The sequence below is a fragment of the Eptesicus fuscus genome, chromosome 8, assembly GCF_027574615.1.
Source record: "Eptesicus fuscus isolate TK198812 chromosome 8, DD_ASM_mEF_20220401, whole genome shotgun sequence".
NCBI lineage: Eukaryota > Metazoa > Chordata > Mammalia > Chiroptera > Vespertilionidae > Eptesicus > Eptesicus fuscus.
In genome coordinates, this window is record NC_072480.1 from 92391565 (window position 1) to 92411024 (window position 19460).

The 19460-nt window shown below is 43.5% G+C and overlaps 1 protein-coding gene and 1 long non-coding RNA gene across 4 annotated transcripts in view; one reads left to right on the plus strand and one right to left on the minus strand.

Annotated features, from left to right (window-relative positions):
• The window catches only part of MTUS1 (microtubule associated scaffold protein 1), a 137146-nt gene that overhangs the window by 75092 nt on the left and 42594 nt on the right, over window positions 1-19460 (minus strand). For 2 of the 3 annotated variants that reach the window (XM_054720099.1, XM_054720098.1), the window contains exon 2: window positions 16018-16213. In XM_054720099.1, the coding sequence (XP_054576074.1) occupies window positions 16018-16213 (196 nt within the window). Of the gene's footprint in view, window positions 1-4873; window positions 5034-16017; window positions 16214-19460 lie in introns of those variants that run through there. The other variant, XM_054720101.1, reaches the window with a different exon arrangement.
• Window positions 16172-18897, plus strand: LOC129150007 (uncharacterized). The gene is made up of 3 exons (XR_008556788.1): window positions 16172-16235; window positions 16665-16874; window positions 18714-18897. It is a non-coding gene; the product is annotated as an uncharacterized LOC129150007 (long non-coding RNA).

Below are 19460 nucleotides of genomic sequence, written 5' to 3' on the forward strand. Positions count from 1 at the left end.
CCCACCCTGCTCACAAAACACAGCAATGTGAGAGGTTCCCAACGCCACAGAAACACCTACCAGTCAAAGCACGTTCTCCTCTCTGAACTCTCAGCGAGACAAGAAGGAATTCTGCACGAGTACGTTTTTCACGAGGCCATTCGGCACTAAAAAAAATGACTGGCTGCTTTTTACATTCGATAAAATTCATGAGTTTTAATTTAAAAAAAAAAAACTTGACTACTACATTACCTAAATTAGAAGACACAGCTCATCTTAATAAAAATCTGGACAATGGATTCACATATGGAGTTGCGTTACACAGGTAATACTTGCTTACATAGTATGGTAACTGTGTGTAATGGCAAAGCACAAATGTATAGGGAGGGTGCTAGGAACGCCTGACATCTTACTATAGAAATCACTACCACATGTTTTCCACAAAAATTACATACTAGAGAATACATTGTACCGCATCACATTAAAATACTTTGTTCTGGGACTTGCGTTGCTTAGTAGGAGCACAGGTATCTTGGGGAAGAAAAAGAAAATGAGGTTGGAGAGGAGGAGAGTTTGCAGTAGGCATTCAATAGCTAAAGATGGCACTAACTTCCAGGCTAAAAACTTCACACCTTAATGGGTGGCGGTGGGGACTGGAGGGAGGATGGAGAGGCAGGGGCACTGCAGCTTTCTTAGCATTTGCTTCTGAACTTGGTCACATGGTAGCAGTGTGCAGAACTGACTGCAGGGAAGCGAGTGAAATCAAGGAGACAACTTAGGAGGCCAATGCACTGCCAGGGCTCGGGGCCATGCAGATTTTAACTAGACAGCGAAAAGGAGACTGCTGAGGTCAGTACTATGGGAACGACCTATTAAAAAAATACATATGTGTATATATATGTTTTAAAATATAAATCACTAGAGGCCTGGAGCACGAAATTCATGCATGGGGGGGGGGGGGGGGTTGTCCCTCAGCCCAGCCTGCACCTTCTCCAATCTAGGACCCCTCGAGGCATGTGCAACTGCCCTCTCACAATCCAGGACTGCTGGCTCCCAACTGCTCGCCTGCCTGCCTTCCTGATTGCCCCTAACCACTTCTGCCTGCCAGCCTGATCACCCCCTAACCACTCCCCTGCCAGCCTGATTGATGCCTAACTGCTCCCCTGCCAGCCTGTTTTCCCCTAACTGCCCTCCCCTGCAGGTCTGGTCACCCCTAACTGCACTCCCCTGCAGGCCTGGTCCCTCCCAACTGCCCTCCCCTGCTGGCCTGATCACCCACAACTGCCCTCCCTTGCAGACCTGGTCCCTCCCAACTGCCCTCCCCTGCTGGCCATCTTGTGGCGGCCATCTTGTGTGTTGGAGTGGTGGTCAATTTGCATATTATTATTAGATAGGATTAGATAGGATAGAGGCCTGGTGCAGGGGTGGGGGTTCCCTTGGGGCGTGGGGCCTGTGGTGGTTTGCAGGCCAGCCATGCCCCCCAGTGACCCAAGAGGAGGCCCTGGTATCTGGGATTTATTTATCTTCTATAATTGAAACTTTGTAGCCTTGAGCAGAGCCAAGCCTCCTGCTCGCTCTATGGCTGCAGCCATTTTTGTTGGGATTTATTTATCTTCTATAATTGAAACTTTGTAGCCTTGAGTGGAGGCCAAGGCAGGCCAGGGCTGTGGAAACTTGGCTTCCTCCATTGCCGGGGAAACCCAAGACTCCTGCTCTCTCCGTGGCCACAGCCATCTTGGTTGGGTTAATTTGCATACTCGCTCCTGATTGGCTGGTGGGCATGGCTTGTGGTGTAGCGGAGGTATAGTCAATTTGCATATTACTCTTTTATTAGATAGGATTATATTGTTATGTAAAACATAATGAATAGTAATAAGGAAAGCAAGTAGCAGGGCCATTGACTATTAGAGTCAGAATCAGGAAATGCCAAATAAACAGACAAAAGTAGTTAAAATACCAAGAAAAAAAAAGAGAGAGAGAATCTGTTTATACCTATAATGATAACTTTGCTTACTTAAACACAACTCCATAGAGAAAGTGACCTTGGGTGTAATTATGTACAGTAACTAGAAATTATTATTATAAATTACTAAGTCTACCCAAAGGGATAAAAAAATAACAATAACATATGGAGAAATAATTTATACCACTCAAAACTGTGGCTCCAAGTTTACTCTCAACCCAAAAGGACCAAATTCTCTCATTAGCACTAATGTAGACGTTAAAAATTTATCTTCAATGGTAGAGCATTGTCAAAAAACTATTTAAATAAACCTGATATTATGCTTACAAAATAAATACTATACAACAATCAGTTTTCCAATATACCAGAAAAAAAATGAGAAAAGATCCTATTTCTATAAAGAAATTATCAAAAAGTGCTAGTATTATGGAAAAATACAAAACTGAAGAGAATAAAAGATTTGTGTAAGTGAAAATACATGTTAATTCTTCCCTGAATTAAGATATTAATTGAATGTCATTCCGATGTAAATCTACATGTGATTGGTTCTAAAGAAGAAATTGGGCAAAAATATTTTTCAAAAAAATAATCTTTTGATAAAAATTGCACATAAAAATCTTCAGAAATTACCAAGAGAAAGGTATTTCTTAGAACATTTTATAAAACAACATTTGGTCCTTTTACAAAAGCTCCCTTTTACTGTAAAAGCATTTCTTATTTACAGATTAGACGTAAGGAGAATTTTTTAAAGCAATTTAAATTAGTCTATAATAAGTTAAGGATGGCCAAAAATTTCTGGAACCTAAAAGTAATGGCAAGGACTACAACTCAACAACAACAAAACAATCTGATTTTAAGAATGGGCAAAGGACTTGAATGGGCCTTTCTCCAAAGAAGGTATACAATGGCCAACAAGCACGTGAAAAGATGTTCAATGTCATTAGTCATTCTTAATGAAATATAAATCAAAACCACAAGACGATGCCACTTTACGCCTATTAGGATGGCCAGTATAAAAACAAAACAGGAAATAACAAGCGTCGGTGAGGATTTGGAGAAATTGGAACTCTGTGCTTTGCTGGTAGAAAAGTAAAATGGTACGGTTGCTGTGGAAAATAGTAGGGAGGTTTCTCAAAAAAATTCAAGTAGAACTACCATATGATCCAGCAATTCCACTTCTGGGCATATATCCAAAAAAACCGGAAGCAGGATCTTCAAGAGATATTTGTTTACCTATGTCTCACAGCATGATTCACAATAGCCAAAATGTGCAAGCAACCCAAGTGTCCACTGACAGATGAATGGAGAAGCAAAAGGTGGCACATACATACAATGAAAACTTGATTGGCCTTAAAAGAAAAGGAAATTCTGACACATGCTACAATATGGAAGAACCTTGAAGATATTATGGTTAGTGAACTAAGCCAGACACAAAAGAACAAATATTGTATGATTCCTCATATATGATGTACCTAGAGTAGTCAAATTCATAGAGCCAGAAAATAGAACTGTGGTTGTCAGGGGCTGAAAGAAAGGGAGAATGGGGAGTCAGTGATTGATAGATAGAGTTTCAGTTGGGGAAGATGAAGTTCTGGAGATGGGATGGTGGTGATGGCTGTACAACAATGTGAATGTACTTAAATACCACTGAACTGTACACTTAAAAATGGTAAAAATGGTAAATGTTATGTAATATATATCTTACCACAATAAAAAAAAATAGTTTAAAAACTAGGTGAAAGAACTTGTGCTATTCATTATTATTGAATATAAACTAGTAAAAGTCTACTACTGGTATGAAACTATACTGACAGATTAATAAACTGGTGTATAAGTCTCAGAAATATAAAAATTCAGAATAGGGTAAGGGGAGGTATTTCAAATCAGTGAAGAAATTTGTGGTATTAAGATATTTGAATTTTAAAAGGTTAAAATTGGAGAAGCAGTATGATATAGGGATTAAAAGTCGAAAATCTAGAGCCACTGTGGTTGAGCATCAACCTATGAACCAGGAGGTCACAGTTTGATTCCCAGTCAGGGCACATGCCTGGGTTGCGGGCTTGAACCCCAGTGAGGGGTATGCAGGAGGCAGCCGATCAATGATTCTCTCTCATCATTGGTGTTTCTAACTCTCTCTCCCTCTCCCGTCCTCTCTGAAATGTAAATGTGTGTGTGTGTGTGTGTATGTGTGTGTGTGTGTGTGTGTGTGTATAGATATAGATATAGATATATATAGATTGTTTTTGTTTTTAAATCTAGAGCCAAACTGCCTAGGCATAAACCTAGCTCTAGCTGCACTGGCTGTGGGCAGTTTATTTTACCTCTCTGGACCTCTATTTTCTCAAATGTAAGAATGGGGGTGACTATACTGGTATTTCATAGGTTCTTGTGAGAGTTAAATGAGTTCATATTTTTTAAATGCTTAAAACAGCCCCTGGTCCAAAGTAAGTGGTGTATGACTATTAACTACCAGTGCTCACTATCAAAAAACATTTGAGTTGGGTTAAAAAACATAAAAATTAAGCATAATAATTAAATATAGATTAGTCTTCCTTTTCCGTAGAGAAGGTCTTGTTAAGCATAAAAACAAAGGAACTGTTAAAGGACAAGACGCATTTGACACTATAAAAATGGGAAATTAACAAAAAACAGAATACCATATGCGAAATAAAAGGGCATAGAGTAAAAAATACAGGACAAAGGACAACAGATAAGATCAAACCAACAAAAAAGAATCATATGCCCCAAAATATAAGTGAGCAAAAGCTCTAAGCTAAAGGGTACCTAAAAATAGTCAATACATTGTATTTTTAATTTAACCTGATTGTATCTAACGTCTTTCCTGACTCCTCAACTGTCATTCCTAATCCCCATTTCCATTGCTCACATTCTATAGAAAGGTCTAAAAAGCCAAATACTTGTGTCTCCCACCTTTCTTCAAGTTAGGGGTGACCATGTGATCCAACCTCTGCCAATAAGACTTCAAGATCCGAGCACTAGGGGATGAGGTGCTGAGTAAGATCTTTCCTCCGTGATAAATGGAGCCAGGCATGTCAGGAGGGAGCTCTCATCTGGCTGCTGTCCTTTGCCCTCAGCCTCTGGACATGGTAGTAGGAGCACTTAACACGTGGAACTCTTAGCGACCATACTTTAACTGAAAAGTCACCGACGAAAGCAACATGCTGAGGCAGGAGGAGCGGAAGGACGGAAAGATGACATTATTGAATCACCAAGTCTGGAACTGCCTGCCTCTCGACACACACAACCTTCTGGTTTAACCCAAATTGGGTTCTTCATGAAATCTTCCCATTTGCGAGAGCCTGGATGAACTAAGAGGGCATTATACTCAGTGAAATAAGTCAGACGCATAAAGACAAATACCATATGAATTGGTTTATATGTGGCATCTAAAGAGCAAAATAAATGGAGAAACGAAACAGAAACAAAACTGACTCATGGATACAGAGAACAGACTGATGGTTGCCAGAGGGGAGGGGGGTTGGTTGCTGGGTGAAAAAGGTGAAGGGATTAAGAAGTACAGATTGTAGTTACAGAACAGTCAAGGGGACAGTGTAGGGAATGTAGTCAACAACATTGTAATAACTAAGTATGGTCCCAGGTAGGTACCGAAAATATCAAGGGATCACTTTGTAAAATAAAACCTGTAATTATCTAACCACTATGCGGTACACCTGAAACTATGAAAGTCAACCGTAATGGAACAATAAAATTCTTGAAAAGACAAATTGTGTTCTTAATGACCACATTCCCGGTCTTCTTTCTCCTTGGAGCACACTTCCCTTACTTGGCTTCCAGAACACCACTCATGACGGACTTCCCGCCTACCTTGCTCGCTGCTCCTTCTTGGACTCCTTTGTAATTAATTCTTCCTCATTTCCCCAGCCCTTTAAAGCTTGGGAGTACTCCAGGGGGACTTCGTAGTACTCCAGGGAGGTCCCCAGGGGTGCTCTTGACACGTTCTCTTTCTACATTTACTCTCTTGGTAATTTCATCCAACCCAGTGGCTTTAAATAACATTTAAATGTTAATGAGTCCCAAATTTATATCCCTAAGCCTGGATTTCTTCTGTGTACTCTAGACTTGTATATCCTACTTTCTACTCTACACCTTCTCTTCTATAACCTATTACTCATCTTAACTTAATTTCTGAGTTCCCAATTATCTACCTTCCAACATCTGTCTCTCCATCATCCATCCCCTTCTCAGTAAATGGCAACAGCATCCTTCCACTGCTCACACCAAAATGTGTACAGACATCTCCGACTCCTCTCCTCGGCTCTCACCCTCGAATTTCATCTTAGCAAATCTCTGTTGGCTTTACTTTCCACACACATATCTGACCACCCCTTCCCGCCCCCCTGCCCTGACCACAACCCTGGTCAAAGAAGCCACAATTTCCTACCATGATTATAGCAACACCTCCTCACTGATCCTGTCCTCACCCCAATTCAATGTCCTCTCGACACAGCTATCAGAGTGATCCGGTGAAAATTTAAGTCCATTTGGTTAAAAGCCCACGTCCTTATGATTTTCAAGACTCTACCTGTTCTGGCTCTCCACTGCTTGTCCACCCTCATCCCCTACTCCACTCTTCCTTCATTCCCTGCTGTTCCCAGTGCACATGAGTCAAACTCCACCTCCGGTTCTTTCCACTGAGACTGCTATCTTTTCACCCCGACATTCGCATGGCTGGCTCCTTCGAGCCTTTACTCAAAAGCCACCTTTCCCTGGCCACACTAACCAACATTTCTCCCCCTTCCCTCCTCTCTTCTTCTGCACACCCCAACACTGCATATTTCCTTCATTGGTGTTAGTATTTTTCATCTCTCTTTAGAACTTCACACTATCAAACATCCTATATACTTCATTGTGTATATATGGTCTGTCTCTCCTACCAGAATGTACCTTCAAGAAGGGCATGTTTTGATCTCATATTCACTTCTGTACCTCAGCGCTCTGACCATAGGATCTGCATTTATTCAATAAATATTTGAGTACCTAGCATATTTCAATTAAAATAAGATACCAGTTTATACTTTTCCTAAAGAGGGACTCTTTGGCAAGAGTGTTAGAAATGTCAAAATTCTTATGTAGGTGTTGGGAAATCCTCACACGCTCAGAGCAGGAGCACAGACTTGCATGCTGCTTCCAGAGGGCGATTTGGTGACTCCTATCAAGAGCTTTAAAATGCTACCCCCTCTGATTCCACCAAAAGGAAGGTATTTACCTGACCTGCTTATCTACTTATTACAAAGTTCTTCTGAGTAGAGCTGTTGAATACACTAAAAAATACTGGAAACAACCCAGTGTGTAAAGAAGTCTGAAGAAATAAATCATAGCACGTTCACAAGATGAAATATTATACAGCCATTTAAAATCATGTTACTAAGAATATATACGAATTTAAGAATTGAGGAAAATAGGTACCATACCTTGTCAATGAAAAAGAAAATTCAATCAACTAATCAGGTGCCTACCGATATTAGATATGAGGTCTCAAAAATACTAGGAACTGTTTATCCCCATCATATGTGTGCATGAGAATATGCAAAAAGAAAAGCACTGAATAGTCATAGATTATGATAAGATGAGATCGAGGGTGATTTTTCTTCTTCCTACTAGTCACTTAAAGCACTGTAGTTTTTAAATCGCCTACTGGAAAGAGGGCAGTGGAAACCTGATGAGCCATCCAAATTAACTAGCTAAATCCAAGATACAAGAGGGGTAGAATAAGATTCACCTTGCTTGGGACAATGCCCCATGTTCCCTTCTTGCCATGGACCAGCCTGAGCGCCACCTGGACCTCTTCCTTATTTATGTTGACCGCCAGAACACCAATGCATTGCGTCCTAATTGCCCACCTGCCCTCCTCCCTATTTCCACGCATCTGTACTGACTTCCTCAAACTTTATTTTCTATCCTCCGAACCCTAACTGCCCCTTCATTTCTACTCCCCAGTGCACCAGCCAAGTCCTAAAAAAAACACACCCAAATCCATATGTATCCTTCTTATTTTTATTTCTGGGGTCTCAGTGGCAAAAATTAAACAGCAGAAAGGATCAACACTAAACCAAGACTAGTGCTTACATCTGTAAGGGTATGGCTTTATTATGTTATAGAATTGCTTATATTATAACAAGAAAGAATTTAAGCAAACTTTGGTATTAGGAATCTACTCTCTTTTGAAATCCTATAGCTTTTTTTTTTTTTTTTTTTTTAGTATTATAGGGAAATATGTAATGAGGAACATCTTACCCATCTCATGATTCCTCAGGGTCTGTAGTATGACTTGCACAGAATACACTATCAAACTGTTGAGTGAATGAATGATCTTCAAGAACATAACATTTCAGTAACACCCTACATTTGCACATTGCAAAATGTGACTTCAATATTCCACATGCCAAGGCAATATTATGGAAGTCGGGTACAAGAAACTGCATCCTGCATTGCCATCACCCATTGGCCTAAACTCAAGAGTAAACTCAAAAGACAAAGTCACAACAGTTCAAGTGAGTCACAACGAAAGCACAGCAAGTCTGAAGAGGGCCGGGATTTGACAGAGAAACAAGACATCCCATAAAGCTAGGCTCTCATGATGCCTTCGGTGGCAGGCAGCATAGTATTCACGGTGACACTGTCAGGACCTGCCTCTGCAAGTGTGTTCACAAGAGTCTGCTGCTTCGGATGGAGATTAAGCAAAAATAACTTCCTTAGTCACAGGCCTGGGAACATGGGCCCCGCAACCACGGGTGCAACACACCCACGATTTAGAGGGGCTGCATCCTTTCTGGAGCCCCCTACAAAGAAGATGAATACGGGTCTTCAGAGGTTTGCTCCTCAGCACGTGTTTTTGCCTGGTAGGGAATGAGCTCACCCGGCACTCGCCCTGAGAATTCCTAACAGAACGAGGAAGGCACGTGGGGAGCCTCCTGGCTCATTAGAAGCCCAGGTCACGAGCTTTGAACAATGAGGTCATTGAGATTCCCAGTGGGTCATCATCTTACGTTTATTTCCTTTTAGAAGATTACAAAAGTAAGCAAATGCATAAAATTTGCACAAATTCACTTGAAAGAAATCACCTAATCTCATAAAAGCGCGTTGCAAAACACGAGAAAGAAGAACCTGCCCAGCCCATGATCCACAGCTGCTACTCTGAATCTTGACTCTTCAAACCACTGCTTCATCTCCAAGTGGATCTACGTCTACACACTACTGCCTTCCCTTCTTCGTTTACCGGCGCACTGGACACATTCCGATGCTCCCATGGCCTGGTTGTCAGTCATCCCAGCTCCTGTCTTCATCAGCTCTTTCCCCAGAGGCTTCCTGACCCTCTACATGGTCTTACTGTCTTAAACCTCTAACATGAACACAGCCTTTGAGGTGGTTCTCTGTCTTCAGTCTCTGCAACTTAACATGACTCAAACTAAACCATCCTTCTCCTGGTCACCTCTTCTTGCTACTCTATTAGGAAAAACCTATTTCGCTTCATGGTCACCAGAACGAGAAAACTGAGGAAACTTAGGATTATTCACCACTGAAGGGCCCTCTTTCTCCAAAACATCTTCTAATATTTTCATCGGCTTTTGATTCCCAAATACTGGTATGATTCTTACAAGCTTGTGTCCAGACTATTAGAACTGCCCTGCCTTAATCTCCCTTGGGGCTCACCTATCACTTATCGCAACACACGGTTTGCTCAAGGCAAGATGGCTCCCCAGACACCCCATACCCTTTCATGACTCTACATGTGCGTCCCCGGGAATGCCAGCAACCTTTCATGCCTGGCCAACTCCTACAGGAACATTTCAAGGCCAGTTCGAACGTCACGGCTCTTCTCCAGTCTTCCCTGAGGCTAGGTTACTGGGGTTCCCTCTACTGTGAACAGAGCTTCATACAAGTCTCCACTCCCATCAAGTCCGACAACATCTGTAAACACCTGTTTCGCTGAGCACTGGAAAATATAAAAATAACTCAGACCTGGACTCCACCCTCATGGATCTCACAGTTCTGTAGAGGACAGATATGTAAGAAAATAATTACAGTAGAGAATGATAAATGCAAAGTACCACAGAGGCCAGGCATTCAGCTGGGGTTTGAAGAACGAAGTCTGAATTCAAATGACTGGCTTCAATACCTCTTTCACCTCACCCTCCAACTAGTGAGCTCATTAAAAGGGCATCCACCGTGTTTGTATCCTCAGAATCCAGTTGACTGTCCAGCACATAACAGATACCCAAAACCTTTCTTGCATGGAAAAATAAGACTACAGCGTGAAAGTTAAGAGCATGGATGCAGAAAAATAAGACTACATGATGACGTAGTAAGCACAGTTTGAGTCATTCCATAAAGCAATCTTCCCCAGAAGTACTTGCCAAGTGAGAATTGTAAGAACGCCTGCAAAACGATCAAGAATTCCAGTGATGCCCTAACCGGTTTGGCGCAGTGGATAGAGCATAGGCCTGCGGACTCAGGGGTCCCGGGTTCGATTCCGGTCAAGGGCATGTACCTTGGTTGTGGCCACATCCCCAGTGGGGGGTGTGCAGGAGGCAGCTGATGGATGTTTCTAACTCTCTATCCCTCTCCCTTCCTCTCTGTAAAAAATCAATAAAATATATATATATTTTTTAAAAGAATTCCAGTGATGACGTCGGTAAGGAAGAGAACACGCCTGTCTGCCACGTGCCTACAAGGTGCTGCTTGGTAGGCCTCCTCCCCGCTCCCCACCTCACATGCTGGTCAGCTCAGCACCCGCAAGCACCACCCGTACTGCCTCACCTCGACTTTGCACTCGCTGTTCCCTCCTCCGGCAAAGTCCTTCCATCTGACGCCCAAGTGTATCCCTCCTTCTCCTCCTTTGGGGGTTGGCTCAAATGTCACCTGCTCGGCGAGGCCTTCCTTGAGACCCTATTTAAACATCTAACGCCCACCCGTCACTGCTTTGTCTTTGTCCTCATCACTTACCACCACCGTACCTACTAAACACCGTGCTGGTTTGTGTTCTGACTCACCCTCCTAGAATTCAAGCTCTGCAAGGGCCAGAATTTGCCTCCTTCCCAGCACCTCCAGCAGCTCCCGGCGCAGCAGGCTCGGCCGCGGCTTGTTGGAGGAATGAGGGTGTGGAAGGGCCCTCCCGCTGCACGTGCACAACAGAGGTGAAGAGCAGAGACCTCGGCACGGACGGCCTGGTCTGTTTCCTCCCCCACCAATTACAACTGGGTGCCTTGGGGCAAGTTACGTAAGCTTTCAAAACCTCACTCCTTCATTTGCAGAGAGGGGATAATCATAGTATCCGTACCTCATGAGCTGCAAGAATTAAATAAAATGGTGCATTTGGAAAGCTTAGAACCGGGCTTGGCACCTCATTGGCACTCAAAACACATTACCACGGTTATTTCTTATGGAAAGAAACCTTGAGATGTATTCTTTAGGAAGTGTTTTAATTGCATACAAATATAGAAACATCTAGGAGCAACACATTAAATTTAGCGTTTAGAATAAGTATGAGATGATCACTCCTGGTTTTTAATAATGAATTTATGTAAGCGTGTGAATACACTTCTCGTAATTTTGCTTGTTCTCCCTGTCTCTCAAACTCTTGCCCGGAAAAGGCTAAAATGACATAAAATAAATAGAAATGATTTCAATTCCCTTTAACACTAAGTACACAGAAATCGGTTTACACACAGAAAAGCAACTAAGAGGGAAACCACTCAGCGTGAAAGAAGAGAAACCTACAGGACGGGCAAGTCATTACAGGTGGGAAGTACTCCTGGTTTGAAAGGAATTTATCCTATTAACCCACGAGGGACTGAATTAAAACAAAGGTATACTCTTTTGAAATGTTATTTCTCTTCCTCTAGAACAAAACTAAAGACCAGCTCTTTCCTGAGGCCTTTCTTTAGGCTCTGGCATAATAAGGCGGGTCCCGAACATTCATTCTTCTTTTCCCCAGAGTCCTAGAGCACCCAGGGGCCTCTTCCACACCCCACCCAGCCCTGTGGCGCTCTGTGGTTGCAGCATCCCCATGCATGGGCCCTCGCCCTCCAGGGGCAGGGAAAGGGCCCCCAGGGGAGGGAGTGCATTCCGTACCATTTCCCTCGTCCTGCCTGACTCAGGCTGGGCCCTGGAACACACACATCTGTCTGTCATCCACAACCTGGTATCACCCCTGAAAGTGCGGGCAGACGTGTCTCTGAAAACGCCTGAATCGATCTGGTTATTGCACATTAAGTGGCATTAATGTGCAGTAACCGTGTAAAATCATTTACATCATGATAAATGGATTTAGATTTTAAGCCAAAGGCCTGAAAAGAGAAATGCCACAGCATCTAAACTATTCAGCTGGGCAGAAGAATTCTAATTGACCAAAACTCGTGGCCATCCTAATGGTGTTTCTTTTTTGTTTTTTTGTTGTTGTTGTTTTTTAAATATATTTTTATTGATTTGAGAGAAAGGGAGAGGGAAAGAGAGACAGAAACATTACTGAGACAGAGAATCATTGATCGGCTGCCTCTTGCACTCCCCACACTGGGGATAGAGCCTGCAACCAGGGCATGTGTCCTGACCAGGAATCGAGCCGTGACCTCCTGGTTCATAGGTTGATGCTCAACCACCGAGCCACGCCAGCTGGGCATAACAGTGTTTCTTAGGCTACACCATGAGGGTTAAGAGCATGGATGCAGAGCCCACCGTCTGAGCGGAATCCCACCTCTGCCACTTTCTAGCGGCATAACCTGGACAAATTGTTTAACTTCTCTGTGACCGTTTCCTCATCTGCAAAATGGGGGTAAGCCTCACAAAACTGCAGTGAGGATTAAATGAATTTGTAGGGGAAATGATTAAGACAGAGCCTGAAACTTGGTAAGCATTGAAGAAGCGTGGGCTGCTATCATTAGCATTATAAATTATTATTAGAAATAGTTTCCCCCACTCTCTCATCCTGTTTGAGTGGTTAAAGCACACGCATACCCCAAAAGAAGCAACGGGTACTTTGGGTTTGCTTTGTTGTCATCCCTTATACTCTGGATTCATATAAATGCCCTGGTTTTGCCCAATGGGAGAGCTCCATGGTGCTTCATCCCAATTCTTTCTCATCCTCACTTGACAGCTTCAAGAAAGTGGCTGTTTGAACTCCAGGCCTGGTTTTCGGCTTCGTCCTCTGAAAGGAGTCATTGAAACCCCAGGTCAGCTGGAACATTCCTGCCGCTTACCTTTCAGCACAGTAACTTTGTATGAGTACAGAGGATGTCCATTCGGTTTCGGTTTTCTAATACACAAGCACATCATTGTACAGCGAATGGCAACATGCTCTCGATGATCTGAGGGCACTTTGTTTCTGCTCCTGGGTTCTGTTCTACTTTTCACTCTGTGGTGATTAAGTTTCCTGTCCCTACAACAAACACCGCTCCATGGACGGTGAGCATCCAAACAAGTGAGCTGCTGTTAACTTTTTAAAAACATAACACAGCATAATCAAGTCTTTCAGTGCAAACCCATACAGCATCTGCTTACATTAAATTTTCCCCCCCATTTATATATGGGAAACGACCAAGTGAAATATAATTTCATGTTTAACTCAGATTGAAAACTCTGAAAGTATAACTTAGTTATCAAGCTTGTTTATACAGGTTAATAAAAGCTTAATAAATTTCCCTGTCTTTTTATTAAGACTAAATAGACCTATTTTTCTCTCCTTACAACATTGCCCTTATAACAGTATATAGTAAAGGGACTTAAAAATGACTCACTTTTTGATGGGACCAATCACCTACATAAAAGAATCCCCCTCTTGTAAAACACAGGGGTGGGCAAAAGTAGGTAATAATCTACACTAATAAAAGAGAAATATGCAAATTGACCTACCAACACAACACCCATCAGCCAATCAGGAGTGAGTATGCAAATTAACCCAACAAAGCTGGCTGGCTAATTTGCATATGCAGGCACAGAACAGCCAGGTGGGGTGGGACGCCTGCTATGAGAGGGAGGGCGGGGGGCGGAGGGAGCTACAGGAGCGGTGCTCTGGTCGGCGCGAGGACTTGCAGGCTCCCGTGCGTCTGGGAGCGAAGCCAGGGGAAGGAAGGCCTATTCTTGCACGAATATTAGTGCAACGGGCCTATAGTAATAAATAATAATGCGAGAATAAACTCTGTTTTGCATACTCACAACTGTAAACCTACTTTTGCCCACCCCTGTATATCCCGGATGTTGGCCACATTTCTTAAAAGCATGTGCACTTAAGGTTTTCTGGGATTTGAGCATCGTGTGGTCCAGCAGTAGCCACTACTCGGAAAATTAGGTGAGCTCCACATTGCCCCTAGAAAGATGACTACAAAAGTTGACAGGGCCTCACGTTCTTAAACCCTCACACGTCAGAAATGCGAAGGCTGAAGGCCAGGGAGGGTAATGGACTTGCCCAGGCAGTTCTTGGTGCAAGAGTGATACTGGAACCCAGGGCTCCTAACCACAGGCCAGGCTGCCGTGGCGTGGCTCCTCCAATATACCAAGCCACAGACGCTCCGGACATCTAAGCAGGAAGGGGTCTCCCCATCATCCGGCAAACTCCATGAGCCTTGTCTGGCAGCAACAGTAAGAACCAAGGCTTTGATCTCACTTATGCCTCAACTCCCCGTCCGTGGCAATATCCAAAATAAGGATCACGCCCAGCCGGTGTGGCTCAGTGGTTGCACAGTGACCTACGAACCAGGAGGTCTCCGTTAGACTCTGGTCAGAGCACATGCCTGGGAGGCAAGTTTGATCCCCAGTGGGGGGTGTGCAGGAGGCAGCTGACCAATGATTCTCTCTCATCATTGATGTTTCTATCTCTCTCTCCCTTCCTCTGAAATCAATAAAAATACTAGTATATTTAAAAGAAACAAAAACAAACAAACAAAAAACAAAATAAGGATCGGTTCCTCTCCGAATTTCTGTCACTTCTCTTCTGTTTTTCTCCCAAAGGATGAAGGTGCTGCTAATTTTTCTTCCTCCTCCCATACCTCTTCCTGAGTCTGTGCCTCAGAATCTCAGCACCCTGATGCCAGGCCTGCCTCTAAGTAAGGCATCCTTAAAACCCTTCTGCACGTTACAGGCCTCTCACCCAGGCGGCTTCACAACAGGACTGGAAAACAGATGCCAAGGTATGGAGATGTCCAGAGATACTCTGGGTTTTGGCTGGTTTGTTAGTTTCTGTAAAGTGTTCTCACATGTGTGAACCCACAATGCTAGAGGCACTTTTTTTTTTTTTTTTTAGACCATTCAATTATAGTCACTCTTTTTATAAGGAAACCTCTAAATCTCTCTGACGTGCCTTTCATTTGCTCAAGGTTCTACTTGTTAAAATAGGGGTGTTCCCTGCAGGGCATTTTCCATGGCTTTCTGTCTCCGTCCCTATGACAGAGACAACTCCTGGTCTGATTTGTAAGCGTAGCCTTCCATTCGGAGAACTCTGTGCATCTGCCAAAGTAGTCAGACATTTAACAGCTAGCTACTCTTGAGGCTCTCAAATTTCATAGACCGAATATGATTTTAAAACTACTACTTCCAAAATACGAACCAACATAAATAAAAGTTCCTATTAGAAAAGTTTAACTTTTTAGTCACTCTTATGTCCCTGAAAATTTCTAAAACATCTTACAGTAAAAATTCTTTTAAAGGCTAATCTTTTCACATGCGGTGAGGGTACATTGTAAGTTTAGCATATAACACTTAAGTGTTATTAAGCACTTAACCATTTTTTAAAAAATTGTTAATAATTCATCTAGAACAGGTAGCTGACTATATCTCTATAAGCTTGCTTCTGAATGGTTTGTAAGTGAGTTTGTGCAAAAAGATCTCTCCCCACTGAGCCTGAACATGGCTCAAAGATGAGGGCTGTGTCCCCGACTTCTCCTACCTTCCCTGCTACGATGCTAGTCCACAAAGGTCAAGGCTTCATGACAGAACGCATTTGTTCTAAAACCAAAACCTGCCTTTCCGCTCTCCGACACGCCTAATTTTACATGGGAATAACTCATACACGGCTAGAAGGCACGGCTGCAGTACTTTATGCTCACCAGAACTGGCTGCACGCCTGATCCTCTGCAAAGATAAGGTCCGGTCGGAACTGAGCGTTCTGCTGTTGCTGGTACACCTCAAGCAGGAAGCAGAAGGGCCCGCTTTGGCTTTCGGACCCGGTGTTATCCGCAAACTGGAGGCGTCGGGCTTGGGTGCATTCCTACCTGCGGGGGCTGCAGTTTTTGAAGCAGAACCCTGTGAAGAAAAGAGTTAAAATGTGAGTTCGGATCACACCGTCCCCACACTACTACTCCCTGTGGTGTTAGCTACGTGAACGAAACAATTCGTTTCTATGGCGCTGTCTTTTTAAATTTTTTTAAAATTTATTGGGAGGATATTGGTTAATAAAATTGAGTTTTCAGGCTGCAGATTTCACACTCAAGACTACAACATCAACTCTTCTCTCAATTTCCATCCTCCCAACCTTCTCTATATGTTTCAGCCCCCACAATCATGTGGCATAAGCCAGTTCCTTAAAATCAATATTATATATCTATCTTCCTATACATACATAGATACCTGTATCTTTATATATTCATACACACATATGTCTAGCTATACACATATACATATTGCTATAGACTGAATGTTTATGCCCCCCCCAAAAAAAATCATAAATTGAATTCATAAATCTTCAATGTGATAGTATTTGGACGTGGGGCCTTTGAAAGTTGATGAAGTCTTGAAGGTGGAACTCTTATGAACGGGATTCATGCCCAAGAGAGACCCCAAAGCGCTGTCCTGCCACCTCGGGCCATGTGAGGATCCAGGGGAGGACAGCTGTCTATGAGGAAGCTGGCTCTCACCAGACACCGAATCTGCTGGTGCCTTCATCTAGGTCCCGGCCTCCAGAATGGTGAGAAATAAATGCTTGTCATCCATCTTTTTAAAAAGAACAATTTCTTTAAGCAGAGATGCCAGATGAGTATTTAATTTTCATTTTTACCATGAAGAAATTAAAGCTCTTCACAGTTTACTCTGAAAATCATCGTTATCTGCTTCTGGCCCCATCAGTGAAACTGTTCCCAAGGTGACCAATGACTTGTAGGCCTTCTCTGTGGCATCTGGTGACGATGAGTCTACCTTTCCTAGATTTCTCGACGCGGTTCTTCCTGGTTTTCTTTCCACCTGTCTGCTTGTTCCTTCTCTGGATTCTGTTCTTCCGTACCTTTTAAGGCTAGCCACTATGAGGGTCTTAAGTGGGTCCTGTTCTCTTCTCTCACCATATACTCTCCCTAGATGGTTGTGTCCACTGTTTCAACCTCCTATACATGGTCATGTCCAAAGTCCGCATGTCCAAGCGAGCAGTCTCTCTGGAGTTTCCCAGAGACCTAGCTTCTATCTGCACCTGCCCACCTGACATCCTTCAGGCACCTCTACGTAACAATGTGGACAATGATCATGTTGTTGTGGTTTACTGATCAACATCTAGTCCTTACAGGATGAAAACTACCATTTTAAGTTCGAAATGCATGCATCAGCTCATTTAGTCCTCATAACCCTATAAAGGTGGATATTTTCATCACATCCTATTTTACAAATGAAGAACAGAAAGCAGCTTCTAAAAGTAAACTCACTTCACCTATTCATCTCAAAACATCAACAGTCGCAGACACCCAACTTAAACAATAAACGCCTCTTCTAGGTGCTTCTTCCTTCCTTCTTAAAGCCCTCTCGATGGCATCCTCTTCCTTCTCCCCCACCTCGGGGCAGGCCTACATCGTTTCTTGGCAGGATTACTGAAAACACATCCTCGGGATCTTTCTGGTCTCACCAGCCCCCCATTCATCTGGCACTCCACCGCTACGGCAATCTCTCTAGAGTCCAAATGAGGCTCAGAGCGGCTTCCCTCTGTCTTCCAGGTAAAGTCCGCCTCCGCAACAAGGCAGGCCGAGCCCTTTCGGACGGGTCGGCCCCTGCCATCTTCTCCAGCTTACTGCTTATGGCCCTGCACTCCTGGCTCCCATCACACTCACTGCCTGGAGTCCCCTGAATGAGGAGACCCTGTTTCTTCATCTTGGTGCATGCTATTCCCGACACCCAGCACGCCCTGCCAACACATACTTGCCCTTTAAGCTCCAGCTGGCGACTAACACAGTATCTCCCCAAGAAGCCTTCCATGACTACTCTCCCCATCACCACCACCCCGTTCTGACCCCTGCGGCACAGCAGCCCACATATACTTAACACCCTTAGTACTTAATACCCTTTTGGTTTATCTTCTAAAATTACCCACGGCAGCCTTAGCTGCTTTGGCTCAGTGGATAGAGCGTCAGCCTGTGGACCCAAGGGTCCCAGGTTCGATTCTGGTCAAGGGCACATACCTCAGTTGCAGGCTCCTCCCTGACCTGGGCCCTGGTCGGGGTGCGTGCAGGAGGCAACCAATCGATGTGCTTCTCTCACATAGATATTTCTCTCTCTTCCACTCACTCTAAAAATCAATGGAAAAATATCCCCAGGTGAGGATTAAAAATGAGTAATAAATAAATAAGTAAAAATTACCCACTGTTCTAAACACTACGATTGGCCAGGGGCTGTGTCTTTCTTTTCTATATCCCAACAGTCACCGTCCCATATAGCATGCAGCAGGTGCCCCATAAATGTTCCCGTTCTACATACGGAGATGAGAGCCTGGGCCTTCCTCGGAGAGCAAATTCCGACAACATAAGCTGTCACTTGTAGCCTCCCTTTCCAGCAAGGAAAACGCAGCCTCCTAAAGACTAAGTAACCGCCTGAGGTCACTCTGCCAGTGAATGAAGGAGCTACAATTTGAAACCAGGTTTAACTCCAGAGTCCTTGAACTGCACATGAATCCTTTTTTGTTGCTGTTGTTTAAAATGGAACTGTAAAGTCCTCTCCCCTCCCCACAAATATCTGAGAGTTGCTATAGAAAAAATACCGTTTTTTACTATAAGAATAAAATGGGTTTTATTTAATGTACCAGAAATCAATTATGTTCGGGCTGCAAGAGCCCTCACTCATCACCTTGGGCAGGGGGGGGGCAAGGGGGGGGGGGGGGCGAGGGGGCGTCTCAAAAGACGACTGGCCCCAAGTCACAAGAGCGATCAGAGGCAGAATCCAGAGTCCTCCTGCTCACCGGAGAGGCACCACTCCCCGGAGCTGCTTCCTCACCAAGAGACCAGGTATTATTTCTGTGTTGACACTGTGCCAGCATCCCCAGCCATTCCGAAACTGTGGTCCAATCCATTTTAAAGTTCATTAAAAAAAAACACAAAAAAAAAACACTTTTTCCCCCTATAGATAGAAAACCATCAGATGTGTCACTTCAAATAACTAACTACCCTAAAATAGTCAATTAGCCTGGTCTTCTAAGTTTACTATTATGCCCAAAGGAACATTAATACTCAATATAAAATACGAAGCTTCAGGAATTTCTGTTCCCCAACATGCAGGTTTCCAATTAACACTCGAAAATGTACCG